The sequence below is a fragment of the Oryctolagus cuniculus genome, chromosome 14, assembly GCF_964237555.1.
Source record: "Oryctolagus cuniculus chromosome 14, mOryCun1.1, whole genome shotgun sequence".
Lineage (NCBI taxonomy): Eukaryota > Metazoa > Chordata > Mammalia > Lagomorpha > Leporidae > Oryctolagus > Oryctolagus cuniculus.
In genome coordinates, this window is record NC_091445.1 from 7,114,892 (window position 1) to 7,132,855 (window position 17,964).

The 17,964-nt window shown below is 40.4% G+C and overlaps 1 protein-coding gene across 3 annotated transcripts in view; it reads right to left on the reverse strand.

Moving 5' to 3' along the window:
- Positions 1–6,249: 6,249 nt before the first annotated feature.
- Positions 6,250–17,964, reverse strand: part of EDIL3 (EGF like repeats and discoidin domains 3) — a 491,890-nt gene continuing 480,175 nt past the window's right edge. For all 3 annotated transcript variants that reach the window (XM_008261919.4, XM_051854033.2, XM_051854034.2), the window contains one exon: positions 6,250–9,353. In XM_008261919.4, the coding sequence (XP_008260141.2) occupies positions 9,204–9,353 (150 nt within the window). In that variant the 3' untranslated portion in view covers positions 6,250–9,203. The remainder of the gene's footprint in view (positions 9,354–17,964) is intronic.

Here is a 17,964-nt window from a genome sequence, read left to right on the forward strand (position 1 = left end):
GTGGGATGGCTGGGTTGTATGGTAGGGCTATATTCAGGATTCTGAGGAATCTCCAGACTGACTTCCATAGTGGCTTTACCAGTTTGCATTCCCACCAACAGTGGGTTGTGTCCCTTTTCCCCCACATCCTTGCAAGCACCTGCTATTAATTGATTTCTATATGTAAACCATTCTACCCAGGGTGCGGTGAAACCTCATTGTGGTTTTGATTTGCATTTCCCTGATGGCTAGGGATCTTGAACATTTTTTCATGTGTCTGTTGGCTATTTGGCTTTCCCCTTTTGAAAAATATCTATTGAGGTCCTTGGCCCATCTCTTAACCGGGTTGTTGGTTTTGTTTTTGTGGAGTTTCTTGATCTCTTTGTAGATTCTGGTTATTCACCCTTTATCAGTTGCATGGTTCGCAAATATTGTTTCCCATTCTGTCGGTTGACTCTTCACTGTCCTGTTTCTTTTGCAGTACAGAAACTTTTCAATTTGATGCAATCCCAATAGTTAATTTTGGCTTTGACTGCCTGTGCCTCCGGGGTCTTTTCCAAGAATTCTTTGCCTGTGCCTATATCTTGCAGGGTTTCTCTGATGTTCTCTAATAATTTGATGGTGTCGGGTCATAGATTTAAGTCTTTAATCCATGTTGAGTGCATTTTTGTGTAAGGTATAAGGTAGGGGTCTTGCTTCATGCTTCTGCACGTGGAAACCCAGTGTTCCTAGCACCATTTGTTGAATAGACTGTCCTTGCTCCAGGAATTGGTTTTAGATCCTTGATCAAATGTAAGTTGGCTGTAGATGTTTGGATTGATTTCTGGTGTTTTTATTCTGTTCCACTGGTCTATCCATCTGTTTCTGTACCAGTACCACCATAAACAAACTCAGCACACTTAGATTAGCCTGCAGTTGGGCATTCATAAAGCTTATTTTGTTATAAACTGTCTCATGTAACTTAGTGAATATTAGTATCCAAGAAACCTGAGAACCCATCACACTGCATAGAGTATTAGTTATTATCCTCATGACCATGGGGCTGTCTGGGAGCTGTGCTCACTGCCCTGGCCAGGTATGAGACAGAACGCTACTGTGTATCAGTAGCCGGAAAAAGATCAAAACTCAAAACTGGAAATGTGGTCTCCAGTGAATGTGTGTGGCTTTACTACCATTGCAGAACAAAAGTGCAAACAGAACTCTCCTAGGTTGCGGATTGTCCAGTTTTTCATGACGGCACTGAAGATTTCCATCTCTCTACACCAGGCTAGTCCTTAACTGTGTCTTGGAATAGAGAGTGCTTTGAAGTTCTTGGTTGCTTACTCATCTTTCAAAAAATTAATTCCATCAAATACCTCACAGTAGTTGACTAGTGATTTTTTATTTGTGACTGTTTCTCATATTTTCATGTGAAGATCAACGCTTCACACATTGAGTATCTTTATTACTGGTGAGTTGAATTACTGAGGACAGAAGAAACTGCAGAACAAACAAATGGGTCAGCAGCAGGTCTGTCTGCAGCGTTTGTACTCGTCTGTAGAGAACACATTGTTAATGCTCCTGGACTTGGAAGAAGAAAAAGAATACAGAGCTGCATTAGGGGATGCCACTGGACTCAGCCATGAATCACAACTCTGCAACCTGGGCCAATCTCCTCATGTGTTTCAGGTTTTCTGTCTTCTCTTGCAAAGGGGATGTGTTAAGCTATTCTTCCTGGAGGTGTCATGAACAGTACACTGGCTGGATACTTTTAGGTGTCACAGATATTAAATTGGTCAGGCATAGTTGCATTTCAGATGTCCCCTTCACCGGTGCCTACACCCCACTGACTGGTGTAGGTGCCCTATTCCATATCCTCTATGCCCATGGAACATTGTCTCTGTCACAGCACCCATCATAGTTGTTTGCCTTTGCTTCCACTTCAAGCCACACCCTCTAGACTGTAAGTTCCTGAAAATCAGAATCATTTCATCTCTGTATTTCAAGAACATCGCATGGTGGCTAGTGTAAAATAGAACCTTAAATTTTGCTGAGTTGGGCTGGTACTGTGGCATGGTTGTTGAAGCAGTTGGCTGCAATGCCAGTATCCCGTATGGGCTCCAATGCAAGCTCTGGCAGTGCCACTTTCAGTGCGGCTCCAAGCTAATGTGCCTGGGAAGGCAACGGAGGATGGCCCAAGTGCTCGGGCCCCTGTACCCATGCGGGAGACCTGGAAGAAGCACGTGGCTCCTGGCTTTAGCCTGGTCCATCTCTGGATCTCTGGATGTTGTGACCATTTTGGGGGATGAATTAGTGAATAGAAGGTCTCCCTTCCCCCCTCCCTCCCTCCTTTTCTCTCTTTCTCTAATTCTACCTTTTTTTTTTTTTTTTTTTTTTTTTTGGACAGGCAGAGTGGACAGTGAGAGAGACAGAGAGAAAGGTCTTCCTTTTGCCATTGGTTCACCCTCCAGTGGCTGCCGCAGCCGGCGCACCACACTGATCCGATGGCAGGAGCCAGGCACTTACCCTGGTCTCCCATGGGGTGCAGGGCCCAAGTACCTGGGCCATCCTCCACTGCACTCCCGAGCCACAGCAGAGAGCTGGCCTGGAAGAGGAGCAACCGGGACAGAATCTGGCGCTCCGACCGGGACTAGAACCCGGGGTGCCGGCGCCGCAAGGCGGAGGATTAGCCTAGTGAGCCGCAGCGCCAGCCTAATTCTACCTTTCAAATAAATACATCTTAAAGTTTTGCTGAAGGACTCTTTAAAAAAAAAATGTTGGGCAATCCTAATACTTTAAGACTAATGCAGTAGTATCTCCAGTAGATTATTTATGGGAGAAATTAGCTTTGCTTTATATTTCCAGCAAAAGTGAAAGTGCATTTTAATATTTTACAGGACCTGAATTATAGCCTAATGCCACAATTCAGGGATAGAAATATTTTGTGTTTTCCTTGGGTAGGAAAACACTCAAGCAAAGCAAAGCAGTTTGAGTGTCTGAAATACAGGGCTAGAAGGGTAAAATGAGCGTGGAGAAATTCAAACTAAGGATTTTTAATTCAGAAGTGATTTCAGAAACACTTAGCTAAAAACGTCTGAGGGTTGGCTGTGCTGCTTAGTGATTAAAATGCTGTTAAGATACCTGTGTCCCCTATCGGGGTACTTGGATGTAAGACCTGTCTCTGGCTCCTCACTGCAGCTTCCCAGTAACGCACATCCTGGGAGGCACCAGGTGACGGCTCAAGTAAGAGGCTTCCCGCCACCTACATGGGACATCGAGGCTGAATTCTGGCTCTTGGCTCTGGTCTCGCCCACTCTAAGCCATTGCAGGCATTCAGGGAGTTACTCCACAGAGGGGAGCTCATTCTCTGTGTTTATCTGTTTCTCTCTTTCTCTGTGTTTGCCTCTCATATAAATAAAAAATAACAAAATATAAAATACATCAAAATCTAATAAAGGAAATAGAACACCATCCCATGGGTCTGCATTCTATTTGACCCAATGTGGCAGGTTCCCCACGGTTAGGCTTGACTCACTCTGCAAGCCCACCTTCAGGTCATACTCAGGATTTGAACAGAATAGCAATGCAATGTCATAGGGGAGAACCCAGCATTGTCTTAGAATATTCCTTGTAGGGATGGACAGAGGGCTTTGCCCACCATATAGAAAAGCATAGTACAATTTTCTGTTTAGTGCCTTAGTTTTTTTCTGGAAAACTCTCTCAGGTCTCCAGCACCACAGGTCTTCTCTCTCCCTACCAGGACTAGCAACTTCCCATGGAGAGGAGCCACCCAGTTCTGGCTCTCGACCTTGTTATTCACCCCGCAGCTGGCAGACACGACCATGGAGAAAGCAGCTCAGTGGCTGTGTTACTGCGCTTTCCAACTTTGTCTCAGAGTTAGAAAAATAATTGACACTGTGATCAAGACCATCTGTGGATTATTAGTGAATATTTTATGAAAGGGTTCTGACAATGGCCTCGTATTCCTCTCCCCTCCCCGCTCCTTGCCATTGTCTTTGCTTTGATCCCTCTCCTCTGGTACCCCAGCAAATGTAATTAAATGAGTCTCTGGGTCTTGAGCCAGAAGTTCTTTCCATGGCTGACCTGACAAGCATGATTTTCCTGCTTCAACATGGCTGTTGGCATCTCAGGCTGCATCCCAAGCATCTTATCAAGGTATCTGTACCAAGAGAAACCAATTTCTGTCTCACATGCTTCTACTGTTTGAAAACGTAACATTTCTCCAAATCATTACCTAAGAAACTGGAAAACCAAGAAAGGAAAGGTGCTTCATGTTCATCATGTAGTGCTGCCTTTATGATAGGCTGTGTTGACTCTCTGCTCAATTCCTCTTCCTGGGACCTCCGTCGCTACCCTCTGTGCCACAGCCCTGGGCTGCAAAAGTTCTCTTCCTGAAAGGCAAAGCCCTTTTGTTACTGCTTTCTTTCAATCGCTGCCTTGAAGCCACTGAAAAGTTGAACTACTGTAACATACATATCAATCCCTGAGTAACGTGTCACTAATTGTTTATCACTTCTTTCTTTGTCACATCTGGACAGTCTTCTCCCACTTGCCCTCTTTCACCGCTCAACAGCACTGTAGCCTGATCACGCAAATGGCCATGAAGGAGTCTTTGTGATGGCCACGGGAGGTATTGTCAGACACAACCATCAATCTCTCCATCATCACCTCCTTTATGGGTGGTAGCAGGTGGAGCTTGCACTGCAGTTCCTCATCATCATTAACATATTTATGTACGAGCACATAAAGGCAGCCTAGGGATTTTACAGAACTGTGGAAGAGCGTGGTTCATGCCTTTGAGGACATGAACATAAAAAGAAACCCAAGGCTGCTACCATATGCAATGCTTAATCACACGCTATGGTGACCACTTGCTGATGCTACTATACCATATTTCCCTAGCATTCATGCTTTCGAATGACTGAAACAGCTTCTGCCAAGTTATGCAGAAACAAGTAAATGAGGAGTCTTTCCCAAGATGTTCCGTCATTACTGCTACCAGATTCACCTAATAGAAATGACTCCTTGAGGAAGTGTCACTTGCCTAGTGGGGAAAACACTTTATTTGGCAGCAATGTTGAAACATTCGACATGAATCATAAGCATTTATTGCAACAGAATCGAGGAATCCTGTTTCCCCCTTCAAAATCAATAGAAAAATTGCCACTTATACCAGGCATTCTTTGTCTTTGTGAAAACAAATGACAATACATTTTGTTCCAGGGTAGTTGAGACATTTCTCAACTAGCAAAGTGGTTTAATCCTCAATTTTATGTGTTCAGGTAAAAGGGCCTTTTTGCATGTCAGAGGAGAGAGGCAATATTTTTCATAAATAAATAACATACTAACTTGATTGTTCGTTTTTAAAAGCAAATCCTTGGGAAAGCATTGCATTTCTGACAGTAAAAATTAATGTTTCTGTCCCCCAATCTTTACTTAAAGTCATGTATTAAATGCTGCAGTGGTAGATATTTTCTCAATTGCAGGTTATATACAGAAAAAAATTTCCATTCATGAAGTTCTTCCTAACACATTAAAAAGAGTTTCAACCTGGTCAGTATTTTCACTTTGGAATTCTAAGTGCTTCTGTTATTTTTCATCTGGATGAGTAATCTTGAAGGCTTCATAGTTGAAAAATTCCAGTTGAGTAACTGTTCTGCTGTCACAGTGAGTTTCTCCTTTCCCAGTAGAGATGCCATAATTCCTTCTGGCCTTATGGAAGACTCATAGGCATCCTGACTTTCATTGAGTAAAAGCACAGGCGTGCATGTTAGTGTGTGTGCAGAAACCAGGCAGACAGTGAAACTCCATTGTACTACTGTACAATGTCCTCTTGCACAATGTACTATTGATGTTAAGACATAGTGAAGCAGGAACCTGCACACACAAGAGCTCAGACATGTCAGCCATGGGAGCTCTCAAGTTCACAGAAGCAGCAGACTAAAGTAGGAAGTGTACACATTGGGCATTTCACCTGGGTTTAGCAGAGCCAGGAGGAGGGTCTGGGAAGAAGCCAAGCGTTAGGACTTCTGTGGAGCAGTAGCTGAAGCTGCAGGAGAAATATGTTAGGACTGTGCCATTGCTTACTATGGACTGGGTCTCTTGATTACACTCCTGAGCACCGTGGACTGGTCTGACAGGCAACAATAGCAGTTTCATGTGATTAACAATGGGCAGGCCAGTCCTGGGACACAACACTTTAAATGCACATGAGACAAGAGAATGACTCTGGATTATTAATATTCCAGTAAAATTTCCACAACAAGGAGAAGGAGGAATGCACACGTTTTAATAATCTTAGAAAGACCAACTTAGCTGATATCAATATATATTTGGAGAGTATTGTATTTTCTGCTTTTTTATCTGTATCTGTTTAATTGTCTCGTACAAAAAACAAAGCCAAGCATGTGGTGAAGAGAAGTGGGCATTTACATTCAGACAATTATATATTCTTACAAATGTGTTTAATTATAACTGCTTCCAAAGTATCCCAGATTTTCAAAAGTTTATTTTAAGTTTGAAGACTAGACAAGGTCATACTGATTTTACAACATCCTACGTGAGTTAAGTATATATATACAAAGAAAAAAAGACACTGGAATATTACACAGCTTGAATGTTTGCAAAGGTTATTGTGTCTCAGTTATTTGTGTACCTAATGACACGCCAGACTCCAGCATTGAGTATCACATTTCATAATTCATTGACTAGCGAAGACACAGTCCTAAGTACCTCAACTTTTCAAAATTCACACCAATCTTCATGAACTCACTCAGAAAGAGAAAGTCGACCCTACAATTACAATTACTGGTGATGATAAATGTTCTGAACAGGACACAGATTAAATGGAAAGAATAAAATTTTGATTTCATAACGGATAAGGTTAACATTGGTACTTAATACAACGAAGACTAGATGATTCATTTGTGTTTTCTGCTTTGAGCTCTTGTTGTAGAGTGTTTAAGGAGAACAAATCTGCTTCAGTTTGATGTCATTGACACAAATGACAAAATGCTACTTCTCAGTATCCTTTTACAATAATTACCAGCATTTCCGTGTGTGGGAATTCCTGTGTTGTCATTCCTGACACCACAGGACAAATGAATATCCCACTGGGCTCACGCTGTTGTGAAGAGCGCATAAGGAAGAGAGAAAATGCACAAGCATGAGAAAACCATTTCAGTGTCTTGCTAGAAGCTAACAACCATGATTTTCATGGACTCCCTTGGAAATCTATTTTTTTTTAGTTATCAATAGAGAAAAATTGAAAGGCTCATATGAAACCATGAGGAATTTTGAAAAATTAAGTCATTAAGAAGGCATTGTTCAGAACGTGTAGGATAAGCTCATCCGAAGGATGGAGCATAATCTGCAAAGAACAGTGCCTTGGAAGAGTGGGACCCTGAGCCCCGAAAGAGGTCAGGAGCACTGGCCAGACAGCAAGTAGGTCTCTGGTTCTGGCCATGAGTAGTTACCTTTCTAGTGTGCTTTAATCCTCAACCAATTAAACATGTCTCAGATTCCCAATTTTAAAGTTACCTAAATGAGGAAATACTGAGAATGTAGCAATTTTGGCTTTGATGGAGAAAACGGATCACCGTGTGAGAGGCTTCCTAACAACAATTTCATAAAGAGAAGCTGAAGCTGAAAGCATGTGAGCATGGAACCAACCTGTGGCCATTTTGCTTTTATTAACAATCCCAAATGGGATGGACTTTCTCTTGAATTCTCTGCTATGGTTGAAGACCACTCCATATATACATCATCAAGAAACGCCGGGAACACGTGGACAGACAAGACAGTAACAGTCTAGTGGCTTTTGTTATGCAGCACAAGTACTAAAGGAAAAGAAAAACTTAGCAGTTTTGCACAGGACCTTATTATTTCGTACACATACCATCCTTGCTTTTCCAGGACCCTTAATTTAAAACTCCAAGAACTCTTTGTCTAAGCCTTATAAAATAAATACTTATAAAAAGCTATAAACTAGATGAGAGGATTTTTATGGAGGTGATGCGAGTTTTAATTCAAGAGACATGTCAATGAAATCTCCATTATCAATAACAAAGCGCTAAGATAGTTGCTTATTTTTTTTCAGAACCTTTGAAGCCAAATACTTAGAAATCAATTTTTCGACTTGAAAATGGTTTTACACTTTGTCATAAGTACATCCTCTACTTTGTACCAAACAAACAAACCTACACAGTATGCTTCCTGGGAAACAAGCACTGGTTTCAGATCTCAATAAAATCTTCCTTTCTTGGGAAATGCGGAGATGAGCAAAGAAATGATGAGAGTGCTTGGGGAAGCTATAGTGCACTATGTGAACAGTGGTTTGCTAAAGTTTTTCTGAACAAAGAATTCATGATGTTAGTACTTTAAAGTAAATATAACTCTGTAAATGCTATCGAAGCTAAGGTTTAAATCTGAAGGGATATAATACTGTTAAATGACAGTATGGGATTCTTCATAAGGAAAGTACTTGGAAGTTACACAGTAATAACTTCCCTTAAAATTAAGTGGGAGATTCGCTTTACTGATATTAAATACAGAGCAATCTACTGCTATCCAGTCATGTTCCATACATAAATAAAGCATGATACTTCTTTTAGGCAGATAATGGAAAATTTCTTTTGGAAAAAATACGGACTTCTTCAGGCAAAATCTAAAGAAAACAGAGTGAAACCAAGAAGTCCTAAATCTCTAGAAGCAATGAAAGTAAAATGAGAATTATCATAATTAGTTACAGGTTCAAAAATCTTTCATAAACACTGATGGCATTGGGTAGGCACTAGGAAACAATTAGGATAATATCGCATCATTATGGAAGAAAAAACTTATTGCTAACAGTGCAGTATTCCTTTATAATAAATGGTGACTATGGACTGCGAAAGCTCCATCAACTCCTATCTGATAGCAGTGAGATACCTTTAACCTTTGCTCTCAGAAGAAGGCTACTTTCTCTAGTATATTTCAACCAATGTGAACAATTCAGAAAATGAGAAAACTGAGTCATAATTAATACGATCTGAATAAAAAAATCAAAGGACATTGAAAAGGCAGGCTTAGACCCCCTTAAAAAGACAGTTAGTGGCCTACCATTATTTGAGTACTTTTTCAGGAAAAACAACAACAAACTGCCATTCTGTTTCCTACAGACGTTGCACAGTTCATTCCATGGAGACAGCGGGGGCAGAGAGGACGGGGCTGTGGAATGCGGCTCCTCACTCCTCCTCCGTGCAGCCCAGCAGCTCTGACCGCAGGGTGATCCTGCCGTACCAGGACCAAGGCAGGATTCTTATGTGCCGTGCATAGATGGGAGGGTTGATGACGTTTTTTCTGTGGGTGTCATTGTCAAAGTTGCCCTGGAAAACCTAAGCAAGAAGAGCACACATTGTCAGTCATGTGGCCATCTCCTTTGGAATTATTTTTAATGATCTTGGGAACACTTTTGGCACGCATGGGATCCGACACATTCCTTTTCTTCTCTAAACATACTGTAGTTTCCTTTAAAATATCACTTTAAATCAAACTGCACATCGGTGCTTAATGTGAAGAGGCAGATGAGGCCTGGGTTGTACGAAAGAGGAATAGATCTATCAATTTGCTACGCCTGTCTGTCTTAGTGTATTTTAAAATGAAACAGATATTTGTCTTCGGCTGTGACCTGGGCTGACACTGGCCAGGCAGCTCCTTCTAGATGCTCTTTTCCAAGGAGTGACTCAGAGATCCAACTGCCTGTAAACCACAGCCATTGCCTGGACGCACGGCCTCCCTCTTCGCCAAGGGAGAAAGCCTGGGTGGACGGTGCAGGTTTTTTGTTGTTGTCGCTGTTTTTCTTTGAACAAGGCATGGAAGCATTTGTACATAATTTCTCCAGGTATTTGAGCCTCACTAATTATATGACCCAACCGCAAATGCAGAGGAGGCTTGGAGATGGAGAGGACCACAGGGATATCCGGTGACCAGCCGCAGCGTCTGCCACAGAGTCCTTTGCTCGCACAGAGCTCTCTACCAGCCCATCCTAAGACACGCGAACCTACCTGTGCTGGTTTTGAACTAGGTTTTTCTTCTCCTTGGCTTTTTCATGTGTGAAGTCCTCGATTCCTACTGTTACGTTGTGATCACAGTGACATATCCTGACACTTTGTATGTCATGCCTGGTCCCCTTTTCTTTTGTGAAAAAGCTTTTTAGAGGTTTTTATAGCTATCTTCCTACTCTAAGATGTCTTCATAAAAATGCTGACAAGTGCTTACTACAGGAAAAGCTCAACACAAGTAGTGGTATTCCAATGGAAGTGGCATTATATTGTACATTTCTTTGGGGGGGGGGAACTGAGGTATTTGTAATTAGTTTTTGTCTCAAGATTTTTATAATTTCCCCTATAGATTCTAGTTTCATTCCCCTCCCCCCTTCCCTCCCCTCCCCTCCCCTCCCCTCCCTTCCCTTCCCTTCTTTCCTTCCCTCCTCCCTTTCTATCTGTCTCTTTCAGAGTAACAAAGAGAGATGCAGTCAGAGAAAGTGATCTTCCATGTACTGATTTCATTCCCTGAATGACTGCAGTGGCCACAGTTGGACCAGGCTGAAAACCAGAGCCCGGAACTCCATCCGGGTCTCCCACGTGGCTCATCCTTTGCTGATTTCCCAGAAGCACTAGTAGGGAGCTGTATCAGAAGTGGAGCAGCCGGGACTCAAACCAGTGCTAGTCTATATTGACATTTTCGTTTTAGCTCAACCAGGATAGTGAAAATCTCCTCGAGGTTTTCACTTTTAACCTTAAGAGGCATCTTATAATTGGGACATAATTATCTCTTGTGTTTGGGATCAAAACATATATAGCCAAAGAGAGACCTGAAAATAAAATTCCCAAACAAAAAAGAAGGTCATTCATCCAGATCTTTGAGTATTCTGAAATGAAAGGGAATAGGCATAAAATGGCCTACTTGAATGATCTGATTCAATCTTACATACTCAAAAAAGGTCTCCTGGGAAAAGAAAAATTAAGATTTTTCTTCAGTGTAAGACAGCATGGCACTGATCAGCAGGTACAACAGACGGGATAGCGTGAGTAGCCTTTAGGTTGGTGCCCCAAGTGCTGTCCCCATGTCATGGGGACATAAGGTTTCAACATGACACAAAATACCTGTATCTGAAAGGTCAGTTTTAGTTAATAAATATCTGCTGGAAACAATATTGAGCTGTGTGAAGACTCAGGTCCATCATCCCAGCATTATCTCAATTCATGTTCATTTAAGTAGGCATTTTACCCTGAGCCTGGCTCTGGCTTGCACTGACCATGAAGGAACTCGCCCTGGGGTTGAGAGGTGTTGCTAAGTGAGAGTGCCTCTCTTAGGACAAGCTCACAGGTGTGGGCAGCAGTGTTGTGAACGTTCACTAGACTTCTTCAGAGAGGTGCTCACTGTGATGGGTAGGAGCCCCACTCTGTTTCCAGACACCGGTCTGGCATAGTATGTCAGATTTAAGTGCTCCCCTGGGAATATGGTGTTAAAATACAAAAAAAATTTTTTGTCTGATTCTGTAGCCATGCAGGAGTACTTGGTGTATATAAATGGGAAAACAGAATGCTCATTCAAAAATTTTCATTGGAAGATCTGTAATAGTCTAAAATAGAAGGTTATGTCACCATTCGGAAAGAAAAGACAGGAGAGAGGATTTTAAGTCTCTGTTCTTTGCAACAGGCTTCAGTAAGAAATTATAAACCCAAGAAGCCTTAGTTGAATTATTAGCTAATAAAAAGAATGCATATATAGAAACTACATCAGTTCTGAAATGGCACACAACCATGAAATTCCTGATTTAATATGTGAAAGTCATAGATAGTAGCAATTTCTTTCTGAAAGTGAAGTTTCATAGGAAAGGATAACTAATAAAACAGAAGTATCCACAGAAAAATGACCAAATCTACATTGGAGTCACTCAAACCATGATTTCCAAGCGCTGAAGGTAAACGCGATGGTGAGGGCCTCTCGCTGACGACACAGAACACACACAGCACACACTGATCGTTCTAGGTTGACCTGTTGTGCTTGCAGAGTAAGCGTGGGGCAATGTGCTGTGTTCTCGTTCCCAGTGCAAGGCATTTGCTGCTCGAAGGTACTATTTCAGTGCTTTTTTTGTTTTGTGTTTTAACCTGGCATAGGAATGTAGACACAGCGGAAATGTATTTCAGCAGCTCTATGTCAGTGTGTAAGGTTCCCAGGAAATTGCTTTCACATGCGTGCTTGGGTGATGGGAGCACCTCTACTGAAACTGACGTTGGCAAAGACTCATGGAGAACATTCAGTCTGCAGAGAGATGGGAAAACGTTGCGTATGAGAAAGATAAAGTCTGATCAGAATTCTATTTAACGATGACAGGTTTGCTGAAGTATTCAAACACCATGCCGCTAAGGGCTCTCTTGGGTTTTTCCTAACATACGGGGCTTCAGGAAAAAAAGCAGTTGGGGTCCGTTGGAGAAGCTTCCGTAATTGCCACCCAAGAGAGGTAAGAGAGAACAATTCAAGTCCCTCAAGGTGGTTGAGATCTTGGATTTTTGACTTCTATTGTTAGCTCTCCCCTGGTGCTAGTTGAAATTCAAATTAGATTCTACTCTCAACACACAGTAAGGATGAGATGAACTGTAACAATTAAACGTCGTACTCAGCAACATTTGCATATTTTCTGTAAGATCAGACTTGTGTATTCAGGCCAGTGGAGGGGACGTCAATAGGAGGCCACCAAGGATTATGGCAAGAGGCAAGTTACTGTCTATGACACAGCGAAAGGTGGAGTATCTCAGCTCCCTACAGCAGTCAGCACAGGGCCCCCGATGTCATGGAGCCACTGGGGGGTTTCTTGCACAAACTATTTCTTTGCAGAATCATCTGGTTGTGATGATGTACTTCCTTTTATTTGTCCTAAACTTAGTTCATCAAGAGCTTCTAAAAAGCTTTAATTCAATGCAGTTCTAACCCTTTGGAATGCATATACATATGATGCGGATAGGAGGTATTGTATGAATAGTTAGATACATAGCCTCTGAGCTCCTCAAGACTAGAATTAGTATTTTACTGAGCTCTCAAGAGACTGTGGACTTGATCCCTGTGGCTTTCCGGCTGCTCCTGTCCAGATTGTATAGTTCTCCTTCTACACGTGGAGACTAGACCTGCATTTGGGATTTCAGATATTGCAGAATTAGAAGTATTCAATCACGCTTTTTCAAATTCTCTCTATTGTGTGCATCTGTCTTGTTAATGGTTCAAGCCTGCTACTGACTTTATTGCCAGTATCCAGACACTGATCGCATGTTTGGAAGTGCAAGGGTAAAAATGCATGTCCCTAGGGCACTGTGTGTGTGTGTGTAGGGTTGTGGCTGAATGATAAGAATGCTTTACTTAGCAAACGTAACTTTGATTATTTATCATTCCATCCAGAGTGTTTACGGAAAAGTAGACGAGAAATTGATCCCTGAGATATCCTGCTTTTATTGAATTTTACCCATAAAAACGAAAAACCCCAGAGTTGGAAGAAAATTCAGAACTGCTTAGCAACCACTTCTCTCTAATATTTTTCCTATTTGTTGTCTCAACTTCATTTCCTTTTTAAGAAATATTTATATTTTAAAATTTTTGATTTTTAACAGATTCAACATTGTTTTTAGATACAATTCTAAGAATGTAATGATGCTTCCTTTCTCCCCCACCCTCCTTTCTTCTCCATTTCTATTTTAATTTTTGAGATCATATTTTATTTTAATGTATTTTAAATTACAGTAAAAAGGCTTAATACTTCACTGAGCAAAAAGTTTGGCAAGTAAAAAGCAAAAAGACTAGTGAGAACATAGACAATGGCTTCAGACAATAATGGATGGAAAATGACCATTTTGTCCATATGTAATACATTTTTTATGTATTTGCATGCATTTCATAAATAAAAAATTAGGGACATAGTAATTCTTCACACCACACCCACCCTTCCACCCACTCTCCCACCCCTCTTCCACTTCATGTCCTGTTTTTCACTAAGATCTATTTTCACTTAACTTTATATGCAGAGAATTTACTCTAGGTAAAAAGTTCAATGCTTTATATGAAAAAGAAAAAGGAAAACAAAGCTGTCCTATTTATATGATCCCTTTAACACTAGATTCTATCTAATCTGTATGATCACTTTACATCTTATGCCTATCCATATGATCTCTATAACACTTAAGTTGCAATTTTTACCAGCCAGCTTAAGGGAATTTGGGGTCCCATGGCACGTTTTTGAACCGTACCCTTAGAAGTAAGTGAGCAGTTTCAGTTCATAATTGGTCATACTGATAGGTCTAAGAGTCAAAGGATCACATAAACAAGACTAGTGTCTGCTAATACTAACTGATAGAATTAAGAAGGAGAGAACGATCCAACATGGGAAGCAGAATACACAGCAGACTCATAGAATGGCAGATGTCTTAAATAGCACTCTGGCCTCAGAATCAGCTCTTAAGGCATTTGGATCTGGCTAAACGTCCATGAGAGTATTTCAGGCATGGATAGCCAAGACACTCTGAAAACAAAACAAAACAAAAACAAAAACAAACAAACAAAAAAAAAACGACCTAAATGAAAGATCTCTGTGAGTGAGATCCCAGCAGAAAGAACGGGCCATCAAAGAAGGAGGTACCTTTCTCTGAAGGGAGGACAGAACTTCCACTTTGACTATGGTCTTGTCTAAATAAGATCAGAGTTGGCAAACTCAAGAGGCTTCCATAGCCTTGGCAGCTCATGGCAAGAGCCTCAGGTGATTACTGACGTCATAAATAAGAGTATCAATTGTTAAATCAACAACAGGAGTCACTGTGCACCTACTCCCTGTGTAGGATTCCTGTCCTTAATGTGTTGTGCTATGTGAATTAATGCTATAACTAGTACTCAAACAGTATTTTACACTTTGTGTTTCTATGTGGGTGCAAACTGTTGAAATCTTTACTTAATATATACTAAGTGGATCTTCTGTGTGTAAAGATAATTGAAAATGAATCTTGATGTGAAAGGGATGGGAGTGGGAGATGGGATGGTTGTGGGAGGGAGGGAGGTTATGGGGGGAAAAAGCTGCTATAATCCAAAAGTTGTACTTAGAAAATTTATATTTATTAAATAAAAGTTAAAAAATTTTAAAAAGAAGTCTATAAGAATGTGTGTGGAAATATGCTGTCTTAAAGTGACAAACTTCATAAACTCCACAATTTCAACTTAAGGATCTTGCTAATTCTTCCCCCTGTCTGCCCTCCCTCCAACACTCCCACTTGCCTTCCTCTTCCCTTTCTTATTCTCAATTTAATTTTTTTAACTAAGATCTATTTTTAATTAACTTTATACATATATGGTTAACTTTTAAGTAGAGAGTTCAACAAGTAGTATGAAAGAAAAAAGGTAAGGGCTATATAATAAAAGACAACAAAGCAAAAATACTGTTTCTCAGCACTCAAGAGAAGGGCTGTTAAAACTCATTGCTTTTCCACCTGGCTCCTGGCTTCGGATTGGCGCAGCGCGCCAGCCATAGCAGCCATTTGGGTGTGAACCAACGGAAGGAAGACTTTTCTCTCTGTCTCTCTCTCTCTCTCTCACTGTCTAATCTGCCTGTCAAAAAAGTTTATAAAAAGTCATTGCTTCTCAAAGTGTCATTTTCATTTCTACAGGTTGCTTTTTAGGTGCACTAATACAGAGAATTTTTTCTTTTGGACTGGCTTATTTCACTAAGTAGGATATTTTCCAGTTTCAAGTGACAAGACTTTTTTTCTGTTGTGTAGTATTCCATGGTGTATATATCCCATAATTTCTTTCTCCAGTATTCAGTTGATAGGCATTTGGGTTGATTCCATGTCTTTGCTATTGTGAATTGAGCTGCAATAAACAAGGAGGTACGGATAGTTCTTTGATTTGCTCATGTCATTTCCCCTGGTAGAGTTCCAGGAGCGGGGTGGCTGAGTCACATGTATGTTCTGTATTCTGATTTCTGAGTAATCTCCCTACTGTCCTCCATAGTGGCTGTACCAGTTTACATTCCCACCAACAGTGGATGTGGATTTCCCCACATGCTTGCCAGCATTTGTTGTTTGTTGATTTCTGTATGAGAGCCATTCTAACTGGGCTGAGGTGAAAATCATTGTGGTTTTGATTTGCATCTCCCTGATGGCTAGCCATCCTGAGCATTTTCTCATGTGTCTGTGGGCCATTTGGATTTCCTCTTTTGAAAAATGTGTTTAAGTCCTTTGCTCATTTCTTAACCAGATTGCTTTGGTGTTGTGGAGTTTCTTGATCTCTTTATAGATTCTGGTTATTAATCCTTTATTGATTGTATAGTTTGTGCATATTTTCTCCCATTCTGTTGATTACCTCTTCACTTTGTTTATTGTTTTGCAGTACAGAGCTTCTCAATTTGATATAATCTCATGTGTCATTTTGGCTTTGATTGCCTGTGCCTCTGGGATCTTTTCCAAGAACTCTTTGTCTATGTTGATGTCTTGTAGGGATTCCCCAATGTTCTCCAATAATTTGAAGTTATTGGATCATAGATTTAGGTCTTTAATCCGTGTTGAGTGGGTTTTAGTGAAAGGTGTAAAGTAGGGGTCTTGCTTCATACTTCTGCGTGTGGCAATCCATTTTGCCCAGTACCATTTGTTGAAGAGACTGTCCTTGCTCCAGGGATTGGTTTTAGCTCCTTGGTCAAAGTAAAATTGGTTTTAGATACTTGGATTGATTTCTGGCATTTCTGTTCTGCTCCATAGGTCTATCATCTGGCTTTGTACCAGTACCTGGCTGTTTTGATTACAACTGCCCTGTAGCTATAATCTGGAATTGTTATGCCTCCAGCTTTATTTCTGTTCTTTATGACTGCTTTAGCTATTTGGGACCTCCCGTGTTTCCATATGAATTTCAGCATTATTTTTTCTATATCAGAGAAGAATGTTGTTGGTATTTTGATTGGGATTGCATTGCATCTGTAAATGGCTTTTGGTAATACGGATATTTTGATGATATTGATTCTTACTATCCATGAACATGGAAGCTTTTTACATTTTTTGTGTCTTCTATTTAATTTTTTAAAATTCTCATCATATTTATCCTTGATAGTCTTGGTTGAATGTTTTTTGGTAGCTCATATACAATACGTTTTAAAGTAATCACAGATCATTGAAAATATAACATTCTTAACCACTGATTTGACAAAATTATGAAAGTTTCACAAAACTGTGTGTGTAGCAACACTAAGATGCACAGGCATTTCTTTCTTTTTTTATTTTAGCTCCCACATTCATGGTACTTGTCCTTCTGGGTCCGGCTTATTCCACTCAGTATCATGTCTTCCGTTTGCATCCTTTTTGTTGCAAATGCTAGAATTTCAATATTTTTTATAACTTAATAATACCCCACTGTGTGTGTATGTATACACATATATATATTATATATTATATATATACACACACATATATATTATATATATATATATATATATATATAAAACACATTTTCTTTATCTACTCATCTTATGGATATGTTGGTTGGTTCCAAAATGTGGCTACTGTGAACAGTGCTGCTATAAACAAGGTTGGTGCAAGTGTCTCTTTGATACAATGTGTGCATGTCTTTCCAATAGTAGAATTGCTGAAATATATGATGGCAAGTCTATTTCTAGTTGTGAAAGAAACCTCCACACTGTTGTTGCACACAGGCTGCACTAATTTACATTCCCACCAACAGTGTATAAGTGTTCCCCTTTCTCACATCCTCACCAGCATTTGTTAAACTCTGTTTTGGATTTTAGTTAACTCAGACAAGATATTTCACTGTGGTTTTTATTTGCATTTCCCTGATGGCTAGTGAGGTTGATCATTGTTTTCTCATATTTGTTCCCCATTTGTATTTATTTTGAGAACTGTCTATTAACATTCTTTGTACATTTCTTATCTGGATTGGTTTCTTTGTTGTTAAGTTGCTCATATA